The 26,273-nt window shown below is 44.5% G+C and overlaps 1 protein-coding gene across 1 annotated transcript in view; it reads left to right on the plus strand.

Moving 5' to 3' along the window:
• The window catches only part of piezo2b (piezo-type mechanosensitive ion channel component 2b), a 233,072-nt gene that overhangs the window by 19,084 nt on the left and 187,715 nt on the right, over positions 1-26,273 (plus strand). Inside the window, exon 2 of the mRNA XM_084327610.1 lies at positions 8,018-8,113. Coding sequence (XP_084183736.1) covers positions 8,018-8,113 — 96 coding nt within the window. The remainder of the gene's footprint in view (positions 1-8,017; positions 8,114-26,273) is intronic.

The raw sequence follows: 26,273 nt of genomic DNA on the forward strand, positions 1-26,273 counted from the left end.
TAGAGACAGATATTGCATGATATTCGAGGGAGGAGAGTGACAGTTCTGGGAGTTGTGTTAGGTTTGTAGCCCATGAAGGAGATGTCATGAGGCCAGTGCCTCCACCCCGTCTGGAGGGTCGAGGTGTGTGAGTGAAGTTATAGTTTGTAGATAATGCTGCAGGTATTGATGAGTTATTGGGAGTTATCCAGGTCTCAGTTAGAGCCAGGAGCTGCAGATTTAGACTATGGGCGTAGGCAGTAATGAAGTCAGCTTTCTTGACTGCTGATTGACAATTCCATAAGCCTCCCCGTACTGTGACAGGTGTATTAGTGGCTGTAGGAGGGTAGGAGAGATTAGCCGGGTTGCTAGCAAACTGGCGTGGATGGGTAGAGTCAGTTCTGGAGGAGCAGATTGTGGATATAGGTATGAGGCACATTGTGGTGTCAAGAGTGGCAGGGAGAAGGTTGTAGGGAGGAAGCGAGATAGTAGGGAAATAGCAGAGTGGGAGGGAAATATAGGATTATGGTGTGCTTAGCACTGGGTGGATCGGTGGATCCCTCTGCGGATAACTCCAGGAAAACTCCTCTCTTTGTCCCTCTTCGTTTCTCGACGCGATAGTAGGGAAATAGCAGAGTGGGAGGGAAATATAGGATTATGGTGTGCTTAGCACTGGGTGGATCGGTGGATCCCTCGGCGGATAACTCCAGGAAAACTCCTCTCCTCTCTTTGTCCCTCTTCGTTTCTCAACGCTTCGCTGACGCTAAGCCAGCAAGTCCTTAAATCACTATCACTAATTACTGATGAGTGACACCTGCAGCAAAAGGCCACACCTCCAGTTTCTGTCAGCTGGGTGAAACTAATTACAAACTATTTCCACAACACAATTTAGTCACACACTTCAAAATGATGTACACAGTTTATCCATGGGGATCAATAAAGGAATATCTTATCTTATCTTATCTTACACACACACACACACACACACACACACACACACACACACACACACACACACACACACACACACACACACACACACACACACACACACACACACACACACACACACACATATATAGAGAGAGATTTTGTGTCCGATTTATTTTATTTTTTTAATAATTGAAACTAGTTAAACTTAATACATTTTTCAGTTCATGAAATGCTTCCAGATTCTCATTAAATGAAAACCTCTCCTATAATGTAAATCTCTGCTTTGTGAGGCGTTATATTATACACCACACTGAGAGCCACTGTCCAGTCCACCAGCTGATACACTGCTGGTTCTTCCTCATTATTAACAAGCCAGTTCATTGTTTCTCTCTGCAGAAAGGACTGCCAGGAATTAATCAAGATGACACTGGTTATTATTATTATTATTATTATTATTATTATTATTATTATTATATATTACTGTGTTTAAAACCAAACATCAATGCTTTGCACACAATTTGCATCGTTTACACTGTTTATTATTGTTTACACTGTTTGTTACACTGTATTGTTTCTCATATTTCTATATTCAGATCACATTTTATTGCCTATATTAGGGCTGGGCGATATGGCCAAAAATGTTATCACGATATATCATGATAAACATTTTCAAATCGTTCGAGATACCGAGATGTCACACCATGTTACCTGTTACCTGTTTATTGCACAATGTTGTTTTTATTGGATTCTATTATATGTTGTACCACTGTATTGCACATCGTTGCGGGCAAGACCACCCGCATTTAATTGTATACCTGTATGCCGTGACAAATAAAACTCTTGACTTGACTTGACTTGATTATCGATATTTTTATTAGTATTAAATGTTTTTTTTTTAATGTTTTTATTATTATTTAAACAACAAATGTATGTTTATTTTGCAGCAATTCTTTGTCGTTGCCGCCATCTTTAGTGTTACAGCCCCTCACACCAGTTCTCAGGCTGCAGCTGGTTTGAAAGCGAAAGTACAAAAAAAAGGGGCTGTGGCTCCAGGGGAGTTGAACAGTTCTGGCTCTGCTAGTTTCTTTTCTATCTTTTGGCACTTTTTTGGTGGACAAACCACAGCACACATGCACCGTGACTCGCGACTCGAGACTAGCTCTGCTAGCACACATACTGTAGCCTACTGTGTACAGACGGTTTCAAACTGTATTTTAAATTAGAAAGCAAACAAAATAAATGGACAAGAGAAAAAAAAATTTGGTCAGTATTGTCATTTGGACAAGCAAAGCCACCACATCTGACTAAGGTTATGTTCACACTGTAAGCCTTTTGCTCAATTCCAGGGGTGTAAAGTACTTGAGAAATTGTACCTCGTTACAATACTTAAGTACTGTTTTGGGGGATTTGTACTTTACTCAAGTATTATTAGGTTTGTATACTTCTGTACTTTTACTCAATTACATTTCAGAGAAAAAAAGCATACTTTTTACTCCTTACATTTAAAATGCAGACCTACAAACTACAAAGTACAAATCTCGCAGGTCCAACTATTTTAATTAGTATATTTGTTTCTCTGGCCGAACTAATGTTAACATTATTAATCCTGCGGCCGCACTTTATTTAAAAACAGCCAATCAAGTCCCCATCAATGGAAAATGAACCCGCCCATACCCATGCTGATTGGTCCTTGTGCAAGACTAGAAAGCGGGGATCTTTGATTAACACATTGTGCGCCAAAAACTAGTATACTCGTTATTGCCCGCCATGCGTTGTGCGCCAGGAACGAGTTAACTAGTTTTTGGGATCAATATTTCATTTTTTCGCCATGGCATTCATAATTCATCCAGCCTCCCTCCGGGAAGCAGCTGGACCCTGTTCTGATATTGCAACGCCTCAATACCGCCGCCTGGTGGATGTCGGGCGAGTTACACTCCAAGCCAAACCGGAAGTGGCGCTCGATACATCTGGGAGAATCCTCCGGCAGTAATATCTTGTAGCGTGGATCTAGATACACACTTGAGTGCATTGGGATCGCTTTCGATGCTATTTCAGCGTTTATTGCGTCATACAAACGGGAAATGGATCTAGCAGATCGACGTCAAATAATTGGAATATTTTTCCTCCAGTCTCATCGGCGAACGGTAAGAGGAATCTAACATTATTTTAAGCCCGATTGTTTATTTATTTCACGGCAATCCATCTGATCAACGTATCAACCCATAGTAAAAGAAGACGCTACTGACGATCAAGGAATTATAAACGACCCCCCCCCCTTTTCCTTCACGCATGATGAAGCATAATGTATACCGATAATATACATTTGAATTTTTTAATATAGCGTGTATAGGAAATAAATGCCAATCGATAATCTATCTATGCGTCAGGGCCTATAACTCGCGTTTTAGGAATTACTGCATAAAACCTTAACAACATACTTATATATGGGTGCAATAATACAAGTAATAAGAATAAGACATTTGTGCAATAATACAAGTAATAAGAATAAGACATAACAGGTATAATGTACATAAAGTTTACAAAAAGCATGGTAAAGACATGCTAAGGTCCTGCGATAGTGCAATACAATGTTAGCTACGGATGAGGCACTGGGTCTTTTTTTTTTTTTTTTTTTTACTTTGACCAGTCACCTGGTTCTTTTAGTGTTTATCGCTTTTTCTTCGCATTCATACTTGGTCAAGTACGACCGACAGAAGCAGGCTGAAAGGGTTCAGATGGGGGGGAAAGACACTCTGGGAAAGGCACGGCTGCCGTCCGGGATTCGAACGCGCTCAGCCCCAGATCCGCGCGAGCGCGGTTGTCCACAGCGCTGAAATAGCACTCGCGGTACGTGGTGAGCTACTGGAGCTCCCCGAGGCACTGGGTCTTATGTACACTACTATACAATACTATACTATACAGTCTACAGTTATAGTATATATCCTTATGCTATCTTGCTGTATCCATCTATTTACTATACAAGAACCACTCCTGTTCGATTATGTTTTTTTTAAGTGACCTTTTCATTGTGTAAAGTGACCGTTGAGTGTGAGCGTGTTTTGATTGATTGATTGAAAAGTTTATTAACAGATTGCAGAATGGGTACAGTACAGTACAGCTCAATACATACAATTGTTAAGGGGATGCAGACCAGAGAAAGACTTTCGACTTGTTTACATCAGGGTCCCCCATTTTCAATTCATCATAACATATATGACATACATGACATACAGATAGACAGTACTGCTACATCTATACATTTATGACATATCAGATTTGCAAATACAGTACTGTTTGTGATACAAAAGTGTCCAGAAAAGGAGTGTATATACATTTGGCATAGAAACTGTACATTGGAGGAGGTTGGTTGGGTGGGGTGGGGTTGGGTGGGTTGGGTGAGGGCTGTACATTGGAGGTGGGGGGGGGGGGGGGGGGGGGGGTTGGGAAGGGGACACACACACATTTTACACTGTACATTGGAATATTGACAAAGCCTTACTTGGTCATTTACTGTACAACTAGGTTAGGACATTTGTAGGGGCCAGTTTCGAATTGCAGTCTCACGTAGGTGTTTTTTGAGAGTGTTTTTGAAGGTGGGTAGTGATTCACATTCCTTTACAGCTTTAGGCAGGGCGTTCCACATTGATGTGGCATAATTGCGAAACGTGTTTAGTCCCTTGTTTGATCCGCATGTGCAGCATGTGTGTGTGTGTGTGTGTGTTCATGCTAAAGTGACTGTTCGTGTGTGAGCGTATACAGTGTGTGTGTTGTGTGTGTGCTCATGCTAAAGTGACTGTTCGTGTGTGAGCGTATACAGTGTGTGTGTGTTGTGTGTGTGCTCATGTGTGCTTGTGTGTGGAGAGTTCAGTGTTCACTCTGATGGCCTGGGGGAAGAAGTTATATATATATCTGTCTGGATATACCTGAATATAATCCTTCTATATACCTAGTACTTACTGTATACATCCTTTTTACACATCTGTAGATACTATATCTATTTATACAATGGCATGCAAATGTCTTGATTCTGATTGGCTGAAACACTTCTTTCAGACGTTGTTATTTCTCATAACACACTCCACGTGATCCCAGAACCCGCCCACAACCGAATTACTTTGTTTACGAATCACTCCGCCGTTCGTGTTTTTAGGAATGAAACCAAGATGGCGGACAATAATCTTTATGAATGGATGTATTGATAGCATCATAACGACTCATTCAAAAACGATAAAGTCATGTGGAATGTGTTAGTTGCTTGTTGGATTATGTAATTGGTTGGTCATGACTCATTGTGAAACAAAATATAAATTGCGGGAAGTGTGTTGTTAGATGCCATTTGTTGTAGAACCTCCCTCTCCTTCAAAAGGACACTGTCATTTCACTGTTAATAAAATGTTCAATCAATCAATCAATCAATCAAATAACAACCGCTAACTTGACTGTTAGATGACATGCTTTGTAGCAACTTATGTATAGATGTAGCACTGTCTATCTGTATGTCATATATGTTATGATGCATTGAAAATGGGGGACCCTGATGTAAACAAGACGAAAGTCTTTCTCTTTATGAATGGATGTATTGATATCATCATAACGACTCATTCAAAAATGATAAAGTCACGTGGAATGTGTTAGTTGCTTACACAATGTTGGATTATGTAATTGGTTGGTCATGACTCTTTGTGAAACAAAATATAAGTAGCGGGAAGTGTGTTGTTAGATGCCATTTGTTGTAGAACCTCCCTCTCCTTCAAAAGGACACTGTCATTTCACTGTTAATAAAATGTTCAATCAATCAATCAATCAATCAAATAACAACCGCTAACTTCACTGTTAGATGGCATGCTTTGTAGCAACCTATGTATAGATGTAGCACTGTATCTGTATGTCATATTATGTTATGATGCATTGAAAATAGGGGACCCTGATGTAAACAAGACGAAAGTCTTTCTCTGGTCTGCATCCCCTTAACAATTGTGTGTATTGAGCCGTACTGTATTGTACCCATTCTGCAATCTGGTAATACAATTTTCAATCAATCAATCAATCAATCAATCAATCAATCAAATAACAACCGGTAACTTCACTGTTAGATGGCATGCTTTGAAGCACTGCACCTCCCAGCTGCTTCTAGACACGGAGGAAACGTCTTTATTTAAAAAAAAATACCTACTTTTTTGCGGATGGTTTTGTGAATAAATCTCCATTATGCTTAAATTACTGTGTGTTTATTGTATAGCAATAAGGTAGGATGAATTCGGCAATTGTATAAAAGACATTACACTAGGCTTGGGCGGTATGACTTTTTTCATACCGTTATACCTTGATTACCTAATACCCCGGTATACGGTATATGACAGTATGACTCTCAGAATGGTAGCAGTTAGCCCGCAGCATCTAGTGCTAACGTTAGCTCTCAGAATGGTAGCAGTTAGCCCGCAGCATCTAGTGCTAACGTTAGCTCTCAGAATGGTAGCAGTTCGCCCGCAGCATCTAGTGCTAACGTTAGCTCTCAGAATGGTAGGAGTTCGCCCGCAGCATCTAGTGCTAACGTTAGCTCTCAGAATGGTAGCAGTTCGCCCGCAGCATCCTACACACAACAACAACACACACTATCGACACAACGCTTTACGGTATTTTCACAGCACTGTTGCAACATTACCGTAAAGCGTGAACACCGTTGTGATCATACACAACACTACAGTTAGCTCTCAGAATAGCCAGTTAGCCCGCAGCACCAGCAACGGTAAGCGTGTCTCATTTAATTTCACTCACTGAAGCGGGGTTCCCCTCCTCCTCCTCCTGTGTGTAGAGACAACCAGCTCTGCATGGCTCGCCCCACTAGTGAGGACTAGTCTCGCCCTCTGCTGGCGCGTGTGTGCACTACAACAAAACTCTGTTTAGACGGTATTGATTTTCAATACCGTCGGTATTTCGAAATACCCCGGTATACCGTAATACCGTCATACCGCCCAAGACTACATTACACCACGTGTAGTTGTGTGTTATAAGAATCAGATCATGCCTAGGGGGGTCTAACGACCCTCAGCTACGCCTCGGGCCTAACAACCACCCCTAGGCATGATCTAATTCTTATAACACACGCCTGCGCATGATGTAATGCTTAAATCTATACATATCCCTTACCTACTCTTTACTACAGTAGTTCTACGCTGCTGGCCAGTATGACTACTACCATATTGTCTTTATACCTGTATCACTGTACATAGTAATACTACAACTCCGTACATACATCTGATTAGCACTACACTACACTCAGTAGTACTCATTTATATATTCTATACCAAATTTAATCTCCTGTACATTGTATATTACTATTGCACTTTACTGTTACATTTGCACTCTGGTTGGATGCCAAACTTCTGTTCACTGTACTGTACTTGTGCTGTATAATGACAATATATATTTAATCTAATCTAATCTAGGCTAATCTAATCTAGACAAGCAGCCTGTTAGTATCACTATGGCAACCTGTCAACCTTTCCGCCGATTTACTTGAACACGTTTACAGGTTAACATAATGTTTTGCAGGACAAATGATTTTTCCCCCTTCATGATCACACTTGTTATATATATTATTGTACATTTAGAATTCAACTGTAGTTCAACTGTTAGTTCTGACATTATTTATTGTATACAATACCCTGTACAGTAGTTAAAGGAACACGCCAACATTATGGGAAATGCTCTTACCGTCTTCTCCAGAATCAGACAAGAAGATAGATACCAATTTCCTCTCTGTGTGTTCAGTAGAAAGCTATCCGGCTGCAAGCTAACCTAGGATAGCACACATGAACGGAAGCGTAAAAACGGACCACTAGCCTCACTGTTGGCCAAAAACACCTCTCGCAGAGTTTTAAGATAAGATAAGATAAGTTAAGCTAGGCTAGTGGTCGGTATCCGCGTCCATTCATTTGAGCTAAGCTAGGCTAGCTTGCAGCCAGATAGCTTTCCACTGAACGCACACAGAGAGGAAATTGGTATCTATCCTCTCGTCTGACTCTGGAGATGTTGGTGTGTTCCTTTAAGCCAGTGGACTGATTTTGGTGAGCGACTGTTTGATCCGTGCTCTTCGTCTCCACAGCTTGTCTGTTCAGGTACAATGGCCTGTCCTTCGTCTACCTCATCTACCTGCTGCTCATCCCCCTCTTCGCAGAGCCCACCAGCACTACGATGCAGGGTAAGGACCTAACAGACCCTTCTCAAACCCTGCCCCCCTTTTCTTGATCCTCCAATCGCAACCGTCGCTTCCCTCAGAAAGGTTGTGTGTCACACAGTTGTGATTGGAGGATCAAGAAAAGAGGGTGGGGTTTGAGTTTGGTCAATTCTCTCTTTAACCCTCTGGGCCTATTGTTCCAAATCTGGCCCTTCCAGAACCAGAACCTTGTGGGTTTGTTATTACACATTAGTTACTGGGAATTTCAAAGTACCTCATATTTGGTACCATATTAAAGATCACAACTAGGGCTTTCAAATGATATAAAATATGTGTATGATTATCATGATTATTATTGTGATTATTATTCACATGTACAGACATCTTTTAGAGTTGAAATTGAACTTCAAACAAACAAATGCAAACAAAACCACTTTACTGACATGGAATGTTAAAAAGTAGAGGGTATGGGATTTAGACAATTTTGTGGGCAATCTAGAACAGTTGACAGATTAGAATTGTTCAAAAGTTATGAATGAATGAATGAATCACAAATGTAAATTTTTGAAAATATACTTCCATATATATATAAATTAAATCAAACTTAACCCATTCTCTTCCTAGAGGTAACACTGCTCTCTCTATCTGTTGCGGGCTTGTGTGTCTCCTCTGCTGGGGGTCTGTCTGCTCACGCGAGGGTTGAGACATCAGCGGTCTGCTCCAATCTCGTGACCACAATAGAAGCTTTGCAGATAGAGCTGTTCGGGACTCGAGGCACGCTGAATATCCCATCTCCTTCCATCTGCGGCCATAGTTCATCAAATTAAAACATTAGACATAGGATGTCATCAGTAGTCAACACACTAATAAACTGTGAATATAATTTTTTGAAAAACAAACATACACTCCGGCAAATTGGAGAAAGCGCGACAGGAATGATGCCTTGAAAAACGCTGCTCTTCTCGGGGTTACTTTACATGAGGTGCCGCGAAACATTATATCGTTTGCTGGAGAGAAAATATTCACCAAAAGTACAGCAAAAAACATTTCACAAACACTAGAAACAGTTGTAAACTGAACGAATCCTATAATATGTCCAAAAACTATGCTGTTCATACATAATCTGTACTTAAAAAATGGTCGCTTCAACCTTCAGAGCGAGTCACTCTACCGGGGGCGCAGCCACTAGAGCCTGGACTGAACAGAACATGCCCCGCTTCCTCGAATTGGACGGCACAAATGTCTGTCTCGCTGTTTAGACCAATCCTATCAAGCCATCCCGGGACTTACAGAACGACAGTAGGACGCCAGTACGTGTACAGCCCCTCCCGTCCGAATGCAAAAAATTACATAAAAATAAAAAAAAAATGAGGGCGTGACGCCAGTTTGAATGACGGGGGCAATGCCGCTGTCTCCGGCGACATGATCGGTTCCAGAGAGGATCATATGAGTGGCTGCTGAGGAAAACAGTACGAGTGACCAACATCCCTGTAAGGACCTAACGGACCCTTCTCAAACCCTGCCCCCCCTTTTCTTGATCCTCCAATCGCAACTGTCGCTTCCCTCAGAAAGGTTGTGTGTCACACAGTTGTGATTGGAGGATCAAGAAAAGAGGGTGGGGTTTGAGTTTGGTAAATTCTCTCTTTAACACTTTGAGAGCCAGCCGTGTTTTCCTTTTTACCCCCTTGAATGCCCACATCCACTCCAATGTTAACGTTAATATCGCCTAATCTATGTTTTAAATTATGGCTATGTGTCTAATCTGCCCGTCGCTTATCAAAGACTCATTTTCCAGTCAACATTGTCGTAGCAGAATGTTTTTTTATCGCTTCATTTCCGTTTGATAGCATTTTGAAAATCACTCGTTTTCACGGAAAAAACGACACATTCTATGATAATCGCCTTTTACTGGAATATTCTAGAACGCTGTCATTTTTCGGCCTATTTATTAATCGTTTTCAAATAAACGCTAGATGATCGATAGTATATGTGTATGCATGCACGCTCGTGCCGCCAGTTGAAAATCGATTCTCCTATTTCCTGACCGCGAGCAGAGTCAAACAGCCTATCACCATAATCACATAAAAGCTTATATATCCGTGAAAACAGGTCTGATTATCCTAATACTGATAACATAGATTCCTTACCTGAGATCAGATGGTATCCAAATGGATTATTCCAATTCCTGATCGCCATTCGAAAGAAATCGCTCATTTGATTGATCCATCGTGTATACAGTAAAACACATATTCCCCGCGGCTCCGAGGTTCCAGAGTGAAGCTGGTAGACCCCGGTTACATGAGTGAGAAGTAAAATGTGGAGTGCGGGTTTTTTTCCCCTTCATTTTCATTGAGTCCAATCCAAAAGGGTGATTTACCATCTGGGAGACGATAGGGGGCGCTTTTTTCACATCTGAGCGCCTGGGGTGACTGGATCTCCAACGGTAGACTTGCTTGATGCAATATGATTTCAGATCGCTAATAAAAATTAAAAAAAACGAATATTCTCGTGATTGGGCATTCAACCCGGGGGGTAATAACCCGAATAATCTCGGGCGTGGCATGCAAAGTGTTAAAGGATCATATGAGTCTTTATGACATGTGGGTCCCAAGTCGTTCTTCTTGCGTTACAAAAACCACTGTGTTGTTCTTTTTACATAATATTTCACCGTTACTAAAAATGTGTAGTTATTTTCTCATGAGTCACAATCTCCATAGGCTTGGATCTGAGTCTTAACCCTTTCACTACCACACTACAGAAGGTTCTGTTTCGTTAAGGGGCTCTGCTTGGCATCACCTACTGCACTCCCTCGCGTACGTGCACGCGTACTGAATAACATTCCACAAATATACCTTTAATACCAGTATTAGTCTGACCACACCCCTCATCAGCTTACCTTCATAAGCAGGTGTGTGGTCACCTGCTCTCCTCCTTCTCGCTTTCACCACAAGGAAGTGCCTCGGTAGTACCCCACTTGACGTGTTGTTAGTTGAAAAGAGTTGTGACTGGTTTACATTGTGCTTAATCTTTTCTTCTCTCACTTTGTTGTATAAGAAAAGATTTGGGTCATAATGTATTCTGCGGAGAGTAGACCCGCTAGACCTACTCTTCACCACCGGTTCTCCATTCCCGCCTCCGTCGTGCGCTTCGGTGCTGGGCTGTTGCCACTCTCGTGGCCTTGTTTCCCGAGCTCATGGCGGTAGCCGCCACCGCGAACGGTGTGCCGCTGCCGCTGCCATTGCCTGCACCTGTCCCTGATGACCTCATAGGCCATCCCTGGCAGCGTCCCCCAGTGAGAGGGGTGGACGTTGTCTACCCATTTTTCCCATCGATGGGTGCCTATGTTCGTCGGGGTCTGGCGGTGTCCAACATCATGGGACTAACTCCCGCCTACGTACCAGTTACGCGGGTGTCGGGGTTAGTCAAAGGTATGGGGGAGGGCGTGCCTCGGCTTGACAATCCGATGGCCGCGCTCCTCTGTCCGGATATGGTGTGGGAACCCCTATGCAAGCCGGTCCTCCAGGGGAGGTCGGCTAGGCGATTGGCTTATTGGGGTGACCAGTCATTCATCGCTGGTACACAATCGCTGGCTGCGGCGTCTAACATCGCCCACCTGGCTAGATTTGTATCGGGGATAATGACGGGCGGCACGGATCTGAACGAGGTAAAATGCGATCAGATCACCCAGGCTGCGGGAGCTGTCCTGCACCTTTCCCAGGTGCTGGCCATAGCCATGGGGAAAGTGCGCGCCCTGGCCACCCTGGGCCAGCGTCACCTTTGGCTGGAGCAGGCCCGTGTGCCAGAGAAGAAGAGAGCCCCTCTTCTGACGGCCGCCCTCTCCGACGCTGGCCTGTTCGGGAAGGCCCTGCAATTGATGACCTCAACATGCAGAGAAATGGCAGAGGAGAGATCCGTCCTCCAACCCCATTTTCCGCCTCCCGTCCTTGCCGGTGGGGGCAGAAGGCTTCCGCGACGTCGAGCTGTCTCCGTCGCCGCTACCACTGCCTCCGCCGCCGCTGCTGGCCCTGCCAAGAGGGCCAGGGGACGAAACGGCGCTTCGGCCACCGCCGGCCCATCCCAGACCGGAGGAGACGGTAGGGAACGTCGTGTCCAGCAGACTGTAACCTACCGTCCCTCCGGGGCTCCCCGGGGTGGCAAGACTCGAGCGGCGCGAGGTGGCAGACGCTGTTAGGAGTGACTTTTTTCCCCTCTGTATCCCCTCTCCTACACCCTTCCCGGCCCCTCTATGATTTTGTGCCTTACACTTTATTAGTATTAATAAAAAAAGTTCCCCAACATAAGGGGGACTGTGTTTTGGCCGAACAAACTGTGTGTTTCTTCAAACAAATCATATGGTGGGGTTGTGTATATATGAATCTACCCTGTTTACGTTGGGGGGTGAGTTGTGTTGTGTTACGAGGTTAAGCAAGGTCTGCAACTTACACTCGGTAATAGGTTCTTTTTAGCTTGATGCTCCACATGCAATTAGAACTGGTGTTATTCCGTTGCTTTAACTAAGTATATGTGTTTCACAATGCTGTGTTGTTTAGTTGCAGTAATGCTCGTACGCACACTTTTCACGGCCTAGCCGTTACTCTCGTTCGGCGTTTTTCCTATGTATGACATAGGCAACGGGTATAGGATTCACGCACAGGCGACTTATGTTTGTTGTGAAACCTCTTGCACTTTTTGTGGGTAGCAGGCATTGTATTAGCTTATGCTATGCATTGCTTTCTACCGGAGGTTTTTCAAGATGGCTACGGTTGCGTTTCTGTGTGTAGGGATAGAGGGTGTGTTTTCGGGAGGGGGTGTCGAATAAACCCCTCCTTTCCCACTTGATTGGTTTAGGGGATTTTTGATCTTTTCTGCTGAGCCAGTCAGGGCCAAGCCAGTGCTTGACAGGGGGGGGGGGGGGGGGGGGGGGGGAAGGGGTATTCTACCGACTCCTGTTATGACAGGATCCGGTGGGTTTTTCCCCGCCCGTTGTAGCGTTGTTGCTATGGCGACGCCTTCCATGAGCTGGTGTCTTAAAGATGTCGAGGTTGGGCGCAGGGCTTACAGGCCTGCTGCGCCCGGTTTATGTGTCAAACTTGAGTCTATTGGTCACGTGTCTCACAGTTTACATATCTTTTTTCTTGACCGTAGTCTCATGTGGGAAGGTGTTTCTGGGAGGGTCTGGTCTTACACTCTGATTAAAAGGAGTGACTGGATTAAAATCATGTGAAAAACAGGGTTTTTACTCCCAGCTGTGCAGTTAGGTCATACGGGTGATGCCTTTTCTTTATTTTTATAAAGAGTTGAATGTGTCTTGATGGATTGGAAATGAGGGTCCCTGATGGAAACAAGACTAACGTCTTTCTCAGGTCTGCCTCCCCTTATCCTATTGTGTGTATTCCTGTACTGCAGTCTGTTGGGTAGATTTTTTCATTCATTCATTCATGGAGTTGATTGCATCTCGCCCCTCTTGTCGTTTCCCTGGGCGTCTTGGGGATTCAATATGGTGGTCTAAACGGCCTATTGTTGATGTGGGTATGTCCGAACGCACACATAGTGCTGGCTCAGGATGTGCTTTTGGGCCATTGGCTAACTGGCGCGCCTTGTTTGCTTGAGTGAAACAGCGTTTTTATGGAGCAATTGGGATGGGGGTTTTTCCTCTTCCGACATCCTGTGTGTTGTCGATGGGTTCCCGTTCATGTCAGGGGATGATGACGGAATGGGTCTGGACATATTGGGGAAGGGTCTCACGCCCTAGGGGTGGGCCACCGGACGCGGTTCATACCGACACGTCTGGGTGGCGCCTTCTTTTTTGTGTTGGGATCAAACGCGCATATCTGCCCCTTCTCCTGGGGTTGGCAGGTCGGCGTGATTAGGGCACGGGACTGGTTCTGGTCGCGCTGGTCCAGATCAGTTGCACCCGTTGTCCGCTGGGGATGCAGATCTGCTGTTCTGGTACCCTGAGGGACTTGGGTTTTTTTCAGGGGGAAAAATGCTAGGTCGATCCGGGTGTCACAGGGTTGAGCGTTATGGGACCCTTGTTGGGTGCGTTGTATTCTGGCTTACGGCCGTGCCGACCTGTACGCGTCCGATCTCGTCGGATCTCGGCCGCTGTACGGGTTGATCTTGGTTGGTACTTGGTTGGGTGACCTCCTGGGAATACCGAGTGCGGGGTGCTGGGGCTGGTCTTCCATTTTTACGCTCTTCTCTTGCGTTTTGGCGCTGAGGGGCCTGTTGGGTGGGTTTAACCTCCTCGGGGACCCTGTGCTCCCCGTATCACCGGGCCCGGTCCGGGGTGATGCTCGTTGACCCGTAGGCCCGGGATAGCCCTGTTGGGAACCGGAACGCGGGCTGCGGCGGTGCCGCAGATGTGTTTTGGGGTTTCTTTCCTGAGGGTTTATGGGACCAACCGTTGCATGGGGTGATGCCTGGGTGGTTGGTTCTCTGGTGTGTTGCTGCAGTGTCAACTCCCGGTTCTCCGGTTGAGGGTGCCCCTGCACGTTCATGACGTCTGCCGATCGTATGGGCTTTTTTCTGTGGGCAGCTGTCAGGGGTCGAGTGGTCTATGGATCCCGCTTCTGACGTGCTGTTTAAAAGCTTGGTTATGCGACAACGCCAGCATACGCCCCTTCCGCCGGGGCGGCTGTTTTACAGGTTTGGGTTGACAGCCTGTTGCCTGGTCTTTTTCCCCGGTGCACTGCCTGCTTCCGTTGGTTAACTCTTGTGTGTTATGACCATGCTGTCTGCCTGTTGCAGGGCCTGTGTTCCAGGCGGTGTGCTGTTGGGGAGGACAGGGCCCGCTCGGCTGAGGGGCCTTTGTCCGAATACGCTGGCGATGTGGGGGGCGGGGTCACTAGGTGCCCCCCTGGTGGGGTCTTGATGCTGGCATCATGGCCTTCTCCGGGCCCCCATTCCAGGGAGTCCAGTCCTTTTGGTGGGTCTGGGTCTTCCTTCGCGCTCCGCTGCTACGGCCTTGCCACGGGGTTGGGTTTGCCCTTGACCCCGTGATTCTGGGGGCGGTGACGAGGTTGTTCCTACGTCCGTTCCCGGGTGGCATGCGGGTTGTGCGTGGGTGTAGTCGTGGGGTCAAGCCACGGTCTGCTCACCCTGTGCGTTGGGTTGCTTGAGTGCCTCTTCGCACGGTCGGGTCCGTCGCCCTCCCGTGAAGCCCCTAATAGGGGGGATGCCCTCCATTAGGGGGGGTCGGGGGGGCTCGGCCCTCCCTGTTCTGATGGTTGTGGGGGGCTGTCAGCGGGGTGTATTTGTCAGCCAGCGGCTCCGCTTGGCCTCCCTTGTGCAGTAGGTGATGCCAAGCAGAGCCCCTTAACGAAACAGAACGTTAGGTTATGGCTATAACCAAGTTCTGTTAGTTAGGGGTGACGCTTGGCATCAGACGGCCGCTGCAGCCCTTGACCTCACCTTGTGGTGAAAGCTTGGGAAGGAGGAGAGCAGGTGACCACACACCTGCTTATGAAGGTAAGCTGATGAGGGGTGTGGTCAGACTAATACTGGTATTAAAGGTATATTTGTGGAATGTTATTCAGTACGCGTGCACGTACGCGAGGGAGTGCAGTAGGTGATGCCAAGCGTCACCCCTAACTAACAGAACTTGGTTATAGCCATAACCTAACGTTAACCTTTCACTACCACACTACAGAAGGTTAACCTTTCACTACCACACTACAGACGGTTAACCTTTCACTACCACACTACAGACGGTTAATCCTTTCACTGCCACACAACAAAGGGTTAAACACCACATAAACCCTTGAAAGTCACCACATCTGACTAAGGCTATGTTCACACTGCAAGCCTTAGTGCTCAATTCTGATTTATTGCTCAGATCAGATGTGGTCAATATCAGGTTCCAGTGTAAACTGGTCGTGCTCCTGAACTGACCCACATGCACTAAGTAAGGGATAATGTATAGCTACGAGGTCATTGTCGCAAAATAATTGACCGACACGGAGTTTAAAATACCGAGGCGCAGCGCCGAGGTGTTTTAAACGTCAGTGAAGGTCAATTATTTTGCGACAATGATCGAGTATAGCTATACATTATCCCGCTTATTACATGGCTAACTTACTAACAAATATACCTAATTCATTGTACACCATCGACAAGACGAGATCAAATGCAAATGCACTTTGTTCTGTGGCTCTGTCAACCCAAATAAAGTGATTATTATTATCGGCAGTCTGCAGGTCTGTGGTCTGATTGCACTGATGACTGAGTGCAGCTGTGCATATGCTGAGCAGCACTGATACAGTGTTGTAGTGGGCTTGATTGCGAACAGCTGCTTGGCAGAGGTCCGTTATTGTGTGATAACGGACCTCTGACGCGCGCTATTGACCAATCACAAGCAAGCATTTCGGCGATTGTGAAAACGCCATGTAATAAGTAAGGGATAATGTATAGCTATACTCGGTCATTGTCGCAAAATAATTGACCGACACGGAGTTTAGAACACCAAGGAGCCTCGCCGAGGTGTTTTAAACGTCAGTGAAGGTCAATTATTTTGCGACAATGACCGAGTATAGCTATACATTATCCCGCTTATTACATGGCTAACTTACTAACAATATACCTAATTCATTTTACACCATCGACAAGACGAGATCAAATGCAGACGCAGTTGTTCTGTGGCTCTGTCAGCCCAAATAAAGTGATTATTATTATCGCCGGCAGCCGGCAGGTGTGTCTGATTGCACTGAAACAGTGTGTGTCAGTGGGCTTGATTGCTCCAGCTGCGAAAAACAATAATCACCTGTGGTTATCGAAAAATAATTCACCGCTGTCAGGGGCTATTGACCAATCACAATCAAGCATTTCGGCGAACGTTAAAACGCCATGTAATAATGAACAATAAAGAAGATGGACGTAAAACAATTGTGACAAATGTCAATCTAGAGTGACGTTAAAGTCGCATGAAAGTCGCATGAAAGTCGCATGACTGTTCAGACTGAGGTCGCGTTGCAAAAAATCTGACTTGTATCTGATTTAGGACCACATTATGAAAAGTGTCCCAAATCAGAATAGAAAAGATCAGATCCATGTGATTTGTGCTGCTCACACTGTCGTGAAAAAATCTCATCTGAGTCACATATGAGCAAAGAAATCAGATTTGGGCCACGTTGGCCTGCAGTCTGGCATAGCCTAAAATGCCACTCTAACATCTAAGGTGCATTTCTTTTCCTGAAACGCTGAATACACGTCTTTTTCTCTCTGAAAAGTTGCTCTACACATTTTCTGATACACTGGCCAATGGCGGGGTGGTGAATCAGCTGAAAATAACCACCACGTCTTTTCAGTAACGGTGAAAGATTAGAAGAAAAAAAATTAACGGCCGTCGGCCCAGTGATTTTTGTATCAAAGGCAAACGACTTTGAACCCATGTGTAAAAAAAGAGCGGACTGGTCCTTTAAGTGTCACACCCTCAGTGGGATGAATGGACCTACTGTATATCTACTGTATCACCTTCATCTCCCCCAGAGCTCTCTCGGTTTAGACGGCAGAATCGCACTCTGTAATATGAAATGGATTTTCACCGGAGGGGCAGGACTTTATTTTCCTTGTGGTCAGGTTGGATTTGGCACATGGTTTCTGGTCAGTGATAGATGATTGCTTTTTGAGTTTGAGGCACGGGTGTGATAAAGATTTATTACGTCCCTTCAGATCAAATTAATTTACCGGTTCTTATCTACGATACTGAGGCTCAGCAGGAGCGTCTCTGCTGTTTTGATTAATAAAGAATAAATTAATAAATAAAAAAACATGGTAATTTATAATGGAACTCAATTAATGACGGGATAACCAATCGAAACGGACAACTGCCTGCATTGTTTTTACCATTTTTCTTATTCTCTGCATTGCTTTTATTCTGTCTATTCTATCTCATTTTATCAGTCTATTTTACTGCTGTGAAGCACTTTGGGCTGAAATTCTTGTATGAAATGTGCTATACAAATGATTATTATTATTAAATTATTATTATTATTATAATTATCATCATTATCAAATAAATATATACAAAATAAATAATAATAATAATAATAATAAAATAAATAAACATCCTTAAATGACCACCATCTGAAGGAGACAGTGGAAGCTACATTGTCCCTTGATAATTCTAGCGGTCAGCCATTCTCAAAAGAAGCAATTCATCTCTGAGGCTTGATGAACGGCGACCGTACCATTTCACCGGTCGTTAGGTGGGTTTGTGGTTTGAGGAGGCGACCGTGCCACTCAGCACCTCCATCCACCACACGCCCTCCCAGATCCCTCGTAGCGTGACCGCATACAGTGTTTAATAATACATAAAGACATATTGGTTTTTGAGGAAACAACACGCAGCCAGTGAGCTGTCTACTCTGCCTGTCCACTCAGCTGAAACAACAAGTGAGGAAGTCAAGACGAGGAGAGACAGAGGCGAGGCGAGGAGAGGAGAGGAGAGAAGTGGAGAGGAGAGGAGAGGAGAGGAGAGAGGAGAGGAGAGGAGAGGAGAGGAGAGGAGAGGAGAGGAGAGGAGAGGAGAGGAGAAGGAGTCCAGAGAGTGGAGAGGAGAGGAGAGGAGAGGAGAGGAGAGGAGAGGAGAGGAGAGGAGAGGAGAGGAGAGGAGAGGAGAGGAGAGGAGAGGAGAGGAGAGGATACGAGTGGAGAGGAGAGGAGTGGAGAAGAGTGGAGAAGAGAGGAGAGAGAGTCCAGAGAGTGGACAGGGGAGGGGAGGAGAGGAGTGGTGAGGAGAGGAGTGGAGAGAGGATCAGGGAGGAGAGGAGTGGAGAGATAGATGAGAGGAGAGGAGTAGAGAGGAGAGGAGTGGAGTGGAGAGAGAGTCCAGAGAGTGGACAGGAGTGGAGAGGAGAGGAGAGGAGAGGAGAGGAGAGGAGAGGAGAGGAGAGGAGAGGAGAGGAGAGGAGAGGAGAGATAGTCCAGAGAGTGGACAGGAGCGGAGTGGAGAGGAGTGGAGTCGAGAAGAGAAGAGAAGAGAAGAGAGAGAGTGGAGAGGAGAGAAGAGGAGAGGACAGAAATGGGGAGAGAGTCTGGAGAGGAGAGGAGAGGAGAGGATACGAGTGGAGAGGGGTGGAGGAGAGGAGAGGAGTGGAGAAGAGAGTCCAGAGAGTGGACAGGGGAGGAGAGGAGTGGTGAGGAGAGGAGTGGAGAGAGAGAATCAGGGAGGAGAGGAGTGGAGAGAGAGAGGAGAGGAGAGGAGAGGAGTAGAGAGGAGAGGAGAGGAGAGAGAGTCCAGAGAGTGGACAGGAGTGGAGTGGAGAGGAGAGGAGAGGAGAGGAGAGGAGAGGAGAGGAGTGGAGAGGAGTGGAGAGGAGAGGAGAGGAGAGGAGAGGAGAGGAGAGGAGAGGAGAGGAGAGGAGAGGAGAGGAGGAGGAGAGGAGAGAAGAGAGTGGAGAGGAGAGGATAGGAGAGGAGAGGAGAGGAGAGGTGAGGAGAGGAGAGGAGAGGAGAGGAGAGGAGAAGAGAGTGGAGAGGAGAGGATAGGAGAGGAGTGGAGAGGAGAGGAGAGGAGAGGAGAGGAGAGGAGAGGAGAGGAGAGGAGAGGAGAGGAGAGGAGAGGAGAGGAGAGGAGAGAGAAGAGAAGAGAAGAGAAGAGAAGAGAAGAGAAGAGAGTGGAGAGGAGAGGATAGGAGAGGAGAGGAGAGGAGAGGAGAGGAGAGGAGAGGAGAGGAGAGGTGAGGAGAGGAGTGGAGAGAGAGTCCGGAGAGTGGACCACTTACACTCTCATCAATAGTTAAAGAGGGAAGTGTAGTAAAGTAGGATGTACAGGACATCAGTTGACCTCCACTGTTTTGATTAAACAGATAACAGATCAAATAAAAATAAAGGTTTTTCGGAGAAAGCTTGGAAATAACACCAGTAAGTAAGCCATGTGTTTCCTATGGTCCCGCCTCCATCAACATCATGTCACTTGTCACAATTCTGTCGTGCCTGTAGCCGCCAGGCTCCACAGCCGTGGACTATATGATTCTTAATAATAAACACTGTTAGGACTATTTGACTCTTGATAATAGACACTGTTAGGACTATCTGACACTTGATAATAAACACTGTTAGAACTATCTGACGCTTGATAATAATCACTGTTAGGACTATCTGACTCTTGATAATAGACAGTGTTAGGACTATCCTATCTGACACTTGATAATAAACACTGTTAGGACTATCTGACTCTTGAAAATAAACACTGTTAGGACTATCTGACTCTTGAAAATAAACACTGTTAGGACTATCTGACTCGTAATAATAAACACTGCACAGACTCTGGTGTGTTACTACGGTTTGGACCATGTATACCATCATCACTATTACTACTGTCTGATTCATTCCTGCCACTCACTACTGTTCACTACAACTACATTTATCACTATCATCCCTTGAAAGAGAAGACGTCCCCCCCCCCCCCCCCCCCATGCTGCTATAACACTTTTATTTCCCCAAGGGATTAATAAAGGAACACTTGACTTGACTTGAGTTTACTCAGGTAGCGTGAGTTTACAGCAGGTTCGGGGGTGAAGAGTAACTAAGTACTGCACTTTTACTCAAGTCTTTTAGATTTTAGATTCAAATCAAATGTATTTGTAAGGCCCGAACAACACACGTTAATGTCCCCCCATATTAGATTGATTGATTGATTTTATTGTGGAGTAAAAGACAGCATCCAAGGATAAAAACCTGAGAAAGTGCAAGCACTTATTTCCATCATGGTCCCTGATTTTGGACATGGACAGACATCAACATAAAACATAGAGTATCATAATAAAACATAGATTAGATTAGATTCACATTTCTTGTCATCATGCAGTACAACTACAGTACAAGAAAATAATTTGGCATCCAACCAGAGTGCAAATGTAACGGTAAAGTGCAACAGCAATATACAATGTACAGGTGTACCCATGTGTTTACTTGAGTATTTCCATTTTGGGGAGCTATACCTTTATACCTCTCCTCAAATACCGTTCAAAGTAGACATCTCACTGTCCACTCCTCTACACAGTATGAGTGCTGGCCTCCAGTGACTAGTCACCTTTGCATTCAAAATATGGCAAGTTGATGAAGATGATGGACTTCAGGAAGTCTGCCAGCTATAAGACGAAGTCATCAGCACTTATCTGTGTTTCATTACATGTCTGGGAGTGTTGCATTTATTTAATTTATTTAAAAAAAATTGGACTTTATGGTGTTTTTGTTTTGTTCTTGATTTATTGTGATGTTTCTTCTTGACTTGTTTAAAGAAGACGTGTCCGGCCCATGGGGACATTAACGTGTGTTGTCGGGCCTTACAAATACATTTGATTTGATTTGATTTGAATCAGAGGCTCCGGATCACAAACACTGTATTGTTAACATAACCGTTTTATAGATTAACGCATCGGGGATTTTAACATCGCAGTATCCTCCCTGACTTTACTGTGTGAAGAGGATGGAATGAACACATACTATAAAAGAAGGGAACACGTCATGTAAAAGGGCCCCGGGCGGCGTCTGCTGTTTGATCTTTTCATTGGTGGGCGGCCGCATACCATCTGTCAGTCTGTCTCACCTGTCTGCTCCCTACACAGTACGCTGAATACTCAAACCATAAACTTTGTTTAAGAAGAAGTCTTTATTTGTAGCACACGTTGCTATATTGTCGTGCTGAGAACACAGACGGGCGACACACATAGACACGCCTAGCCCACCGGCGGCAGTCCTGCCATGGGAAGAAGGGGATCAGTTCAGTGACTGAAGTCCTCCCCTGACGTGATGGTCGCTTTCATTTCGGTCGTTGAAAGTTAAAGGACATAACAGCTGTTTTAAGTAGGTATTGTTAAATGAGGGCTTTCCCCAGGATTTTCAAACAACATGGTGCTGAGTCACAACTAGGGAGTGGTGTGGTCTGTGCCCCTCCCCCCCCCTCCCCCCCCGTCTGGGAGGCAAAATAATTTGCAATAAAGAAAACATTTGCTGTCATTTCCTGCAAGTTAAGAACATTATTTCAATAAAATAACTAACAAAAGTTCCAAATAAGTGATTAAGGTATATATTTTTAATATATATATATACTGTATATATATATATATATTTTTTTTTTTCAATTTTTTTTTAAACATAATATGATTGATATGATATTTAAACAAAATGATGGTGGTGCTGGCACATTGTCATAGTGCCGCTGCGTCCCTATACCATTGTTTAGGGAAAGCCCTAGGGCTGACCTTCGAAGCTTTTTTTGGCCGTCGAAGCTTCGGGGCCAAGATTCGATTTTAATTCGAAGCTTCGAGATAAAAAAAAAGAAAAAAAAATGAATTATTATTATTATTTTTTTTAATCTTATGTTGTGGGACTTGTACAGCACTTTGGTCAACTTTGTTGTTTTTAAATGTGCTCTATAAATAAAGTGGATTGGATTAATTAATTAAATTAATAATGAGTCGGGAGCTGCGCTGCCTGGGCGGCTGCTCTCCATTACACAGCCAACAACATTACATTACATAATTATGTTGCAACCGTTGTCTATAAAGCAAACAATTATATAAATATTTATATGTAGTTAATATAGAGACAAAGGCAGAATTCGACTTAATTTTTTATTAAGACATGTTTTTATATGGCTCGGGACACTATAAAAAATACTATAGAGAATTGTCAGTGCTGTAAAGTTGAAACCTTTTTAAATCTTAGACAAACGAAACACTTTGCTTTTATGAAATATTGTAAGCCATCATTTGAGGCTTTATAAAAGCAGCACAATGAACACAAATCTGTCAGTGCCGTGTCCGACCTCATCTTAAATAACAAACGGCATTGCTTGTTGTAGTTAACAAAGAGAGGCAGAGTTAATGACGTGTATGACGTTCTTTGCATTGGTGGCACAAGATTTTGCAGGTAGGAGGGGGGATACATTTTTTTTAATAAAAATAAAATAATTTATTTTTACATTTATTTATATATTCAAAAAAAATAATCCATTCGAATCCCGTGCCCATTGAACGAAGCTTCGAAGTATTTAAGACAGCCCTAGAAAGTCCTATAAATTAAACTATGCATAATTCAGTAGCTGTAATGATAAAAGTCAACACAGTGAGTATCAGAGTATCAGACTCCAGCTGTAATTGGAGAGAAGCTTAATCCTATGCAGCCTGTTGTTGTTTTTGTGATTTACTGGCTAATGTAGTAATTACCTAGACTTCCACTGAGGGCGTTAAATTATCAACAAACCTTTATGAAATGTTAACTGTCTCTCTCATATTGGTGATAGGCATTTTTGAACAGTCCATATATATGTGATATGTGGCTAAGGGAGACTTTCCAGTACGACTGTATGAAAGTGTTGTGGAATATTTTAAATTAGCCAAACAGTGAAACTGTAGAAATTCAGATGAGTCAATTTGTATATATAAAAATATAGAACATAGTTTATTTCTGTGGCCACATAGCTCAGTTTACAATCAGACACACGAACGGGTGACCAGAAAGTGAGACAGAGCTCTGATCAGACTTGACATGATGTACATAAGATGTCCAGATATGACAAGAAAGGTAAACAAAAATGCCCTAGTGAGAAAATGAAAACAAAAGATGGGTTTAGGGACTTTGTTATGTCTCCACATTACAACTGGAGTCCAGGCAAAATGTCATCTCCTAAACCTTGGCCGCTGTTATAAGAAACACTGTCAGACTGTCGCCTAGTGTCTGAGCTGTATACTAGTTAACCCTATGTTAACTAGTCAAGGCAGTAAGAAAATATGTATTTTAACACAGAGCTTATGAACGTGATAATATTTTCCGATCACAAAAGTTACATACGTATTTTATGTAATCGCTTGGTTTTATAAGGATTAAGTGTTCGATTTCAGACCTCTTAGTAATGATGCTGTAACTTTTTGAGTCTCTCCAAGTCCAGCTTGTTATGATGCAAAAAAAAAAAAAAGGACAGTTGGCAGGTTTAAAATGTCCCAAGAGAGTCGCCTGGGTTCAACCCCTTGAATAGTTCACATTTATAGGCTTCTGGCCTTGGAGCTGGACAATCACACTGGCAGTGGGGATCAGAACATTGTGTTGGTCCCTTCAGAAGCAAAGGGTTGGAAAGCCCACTTGGGTAAAGCAGTACTTACAGATTTCTCAACGAATCAAGAATGCCTTCTATTCTGGCATGATTGAAACACCTCAGGGACGACAGTCTCAGACTGAATATCGAAACAAAACAAATCAAAGCGAGATACTAATTCAGACACGGCTGTCGGACGATAAGAAAACGGACATGACCGGTTAGCCTTCAGGAGAGGTGTTAGTTGGACAATGCCTAGGCTAACCGGTCATTCATAGCTTTCTACTGAACGCACAGAGAGGAAACTGGTATCTATCTTCTTGTCTCTCTCTGGAGAAGACGGTAAACTAATTTCCAAAAATGTTGGCGTGTTCCTTTAACAAGCATTCCTTTTCCCCCCGTCGTGTCCGTCGGGGGAAAGGCGAGGGGGAAATTATCACAAACTGCTTTCACTTCGACGTTTAATAAGCCTGGCTTAGGATGTTGTTGTGAGCCCCGTCAAAAAGAAGGTTCGCGTATCACCAACCCGCCGCTCAGTGGTAGCATCTCACCCGGGCCAGGATACGGTGCCACGTCGTTGTAAAAGTCCTAAGTGTTCCCCCGCAAGGAGGCATTAAATTTAATGAGGCTCCACGGCGAGGAGTGGACCGGCGGAGACGAGGGCAGAGATGTTGCTCCGTGAGGAATCGTCGGATGACCATCAGACCCAATCATGTATGCTAATGGAGACGGAGGGGGGGGTTAATCTGTTTCCTGAGCTGATGGCTCCTGTACGACAGGAAGTGTCTGTCACTCCCTCGTTAAGGTCGAGGTGTTTCGGGAGAGCTCCCCCCCCCCCCGAGGACGAGATTGATCGTTTCCGCGCTCAGAGGGGGGCCTGAAAAGTACTGTTGCAAATTATCACCATAACAACTCTTGAGATTATCCCAAATACCTGTAGGTGCACTATAAAACAAAAGACACCACGCCATGTGTTGAGCAGCTGTGAGGGCTGTGCTATGAGGAGGTTGGATGAATGAGTGAGATGAGGGGCTACGAGGAGGTTGGTTGGATGAGTGAGTGAGGTCAGGGGCTACGAGGAGGTTGGTTGGATGAATGAGTGAGGTCAGGGGCTATGAGGAGGTTGGTTGGATGAGTGAGTGAGGTCAGGGGCTATGAGGAGGTTGGATGGATGAGTGAGTGAGGTCAGGGGCTACGAGGAGGTTGGTTGGATGAGTGAGTGAGGTCAGGGGCTACGAGGAGGTTGGTTGGATGAGTGAGTGAGGTCAGGGGCTACGAGGAGGGATGAGTGAGTGAGGTCAGGGGCTACGAGGAGGTTGGTTGGATGAGTGAGTGAGGTCAGGGGCTACGAGGAGGTTGGTTGGATGAGTGAGTGAGGTCAGGGGCTATGAGGAGGTTGGTTGGATGAGTGAGTGAGGTCAGGGGCTACGAGGAGGTTGGTTGGATGAGTGAGTGAGGTCAGGGGCTATGAGGAGGTTGGTTGGATGAGTGAGTGAGGTCAGGGGCTACGAGGAGGTTGGTTGGATGAGTGAGTGAGGTCAGGGGCTACGAGGAGGTTGGTTGGATGAGTGAGTGAGGTCAGGGGCTACGAGGAGGTTGGTTGGATGAGTGAGTGAGGTCAGGGGCTACGAGGAGGTTGGATGAGGGGCTATGAATGAATAAATTATTTGATTTCGGTCTTTTTTTACAAAGCAATGTACAGTAGTAGAACATTTATAAAAAAGAAAATGACCGAAAAGGTGTAGGCTGAAGCCGAGGCTTATAATTGCCTATCCTTTTTACATTACATTATTTACACACAAAACAAAAATACAAAAAAGAAACATAATTCAGTACATAATTTTGTAAAAACAAAAGGTTACAAAAGTTTCATACAAAACGTATACACATTTATTTATTTGTTTTTATATATATATATAAATAATTTTTTTCACAATTTGATCTTATGTTATAATGAAATATAATTATGATAATAATAAAGTTTTATATGAGGAGGTTGGATGAGTGAGTGAGATCAGGGGCTATGAGGAGGTTGGATGGTTGCATTATTTTGTCCCACTGAGTTGTAAACCACATGTTGCTTTGTCTCTCCATCCCCCTCCTCTTCCTCCTCCTCCTCCTCCTTCCCTCTCTCCTCCTCCTCCTCTT

The sequence above is a fragment of the Notolepis coatsorum genome, assembly GCF_963971535.1.
Source record: "Notolepis coatsorum genome assembly, chromosome: 13".
NCBI classification, from domain to species: domain Eukaryota; kingdom Metazoa; phylum Chordata; class Actinopteri; order Aulopiformes; family Paralepididae; genus Notolepis; species Notolepis coatsorum.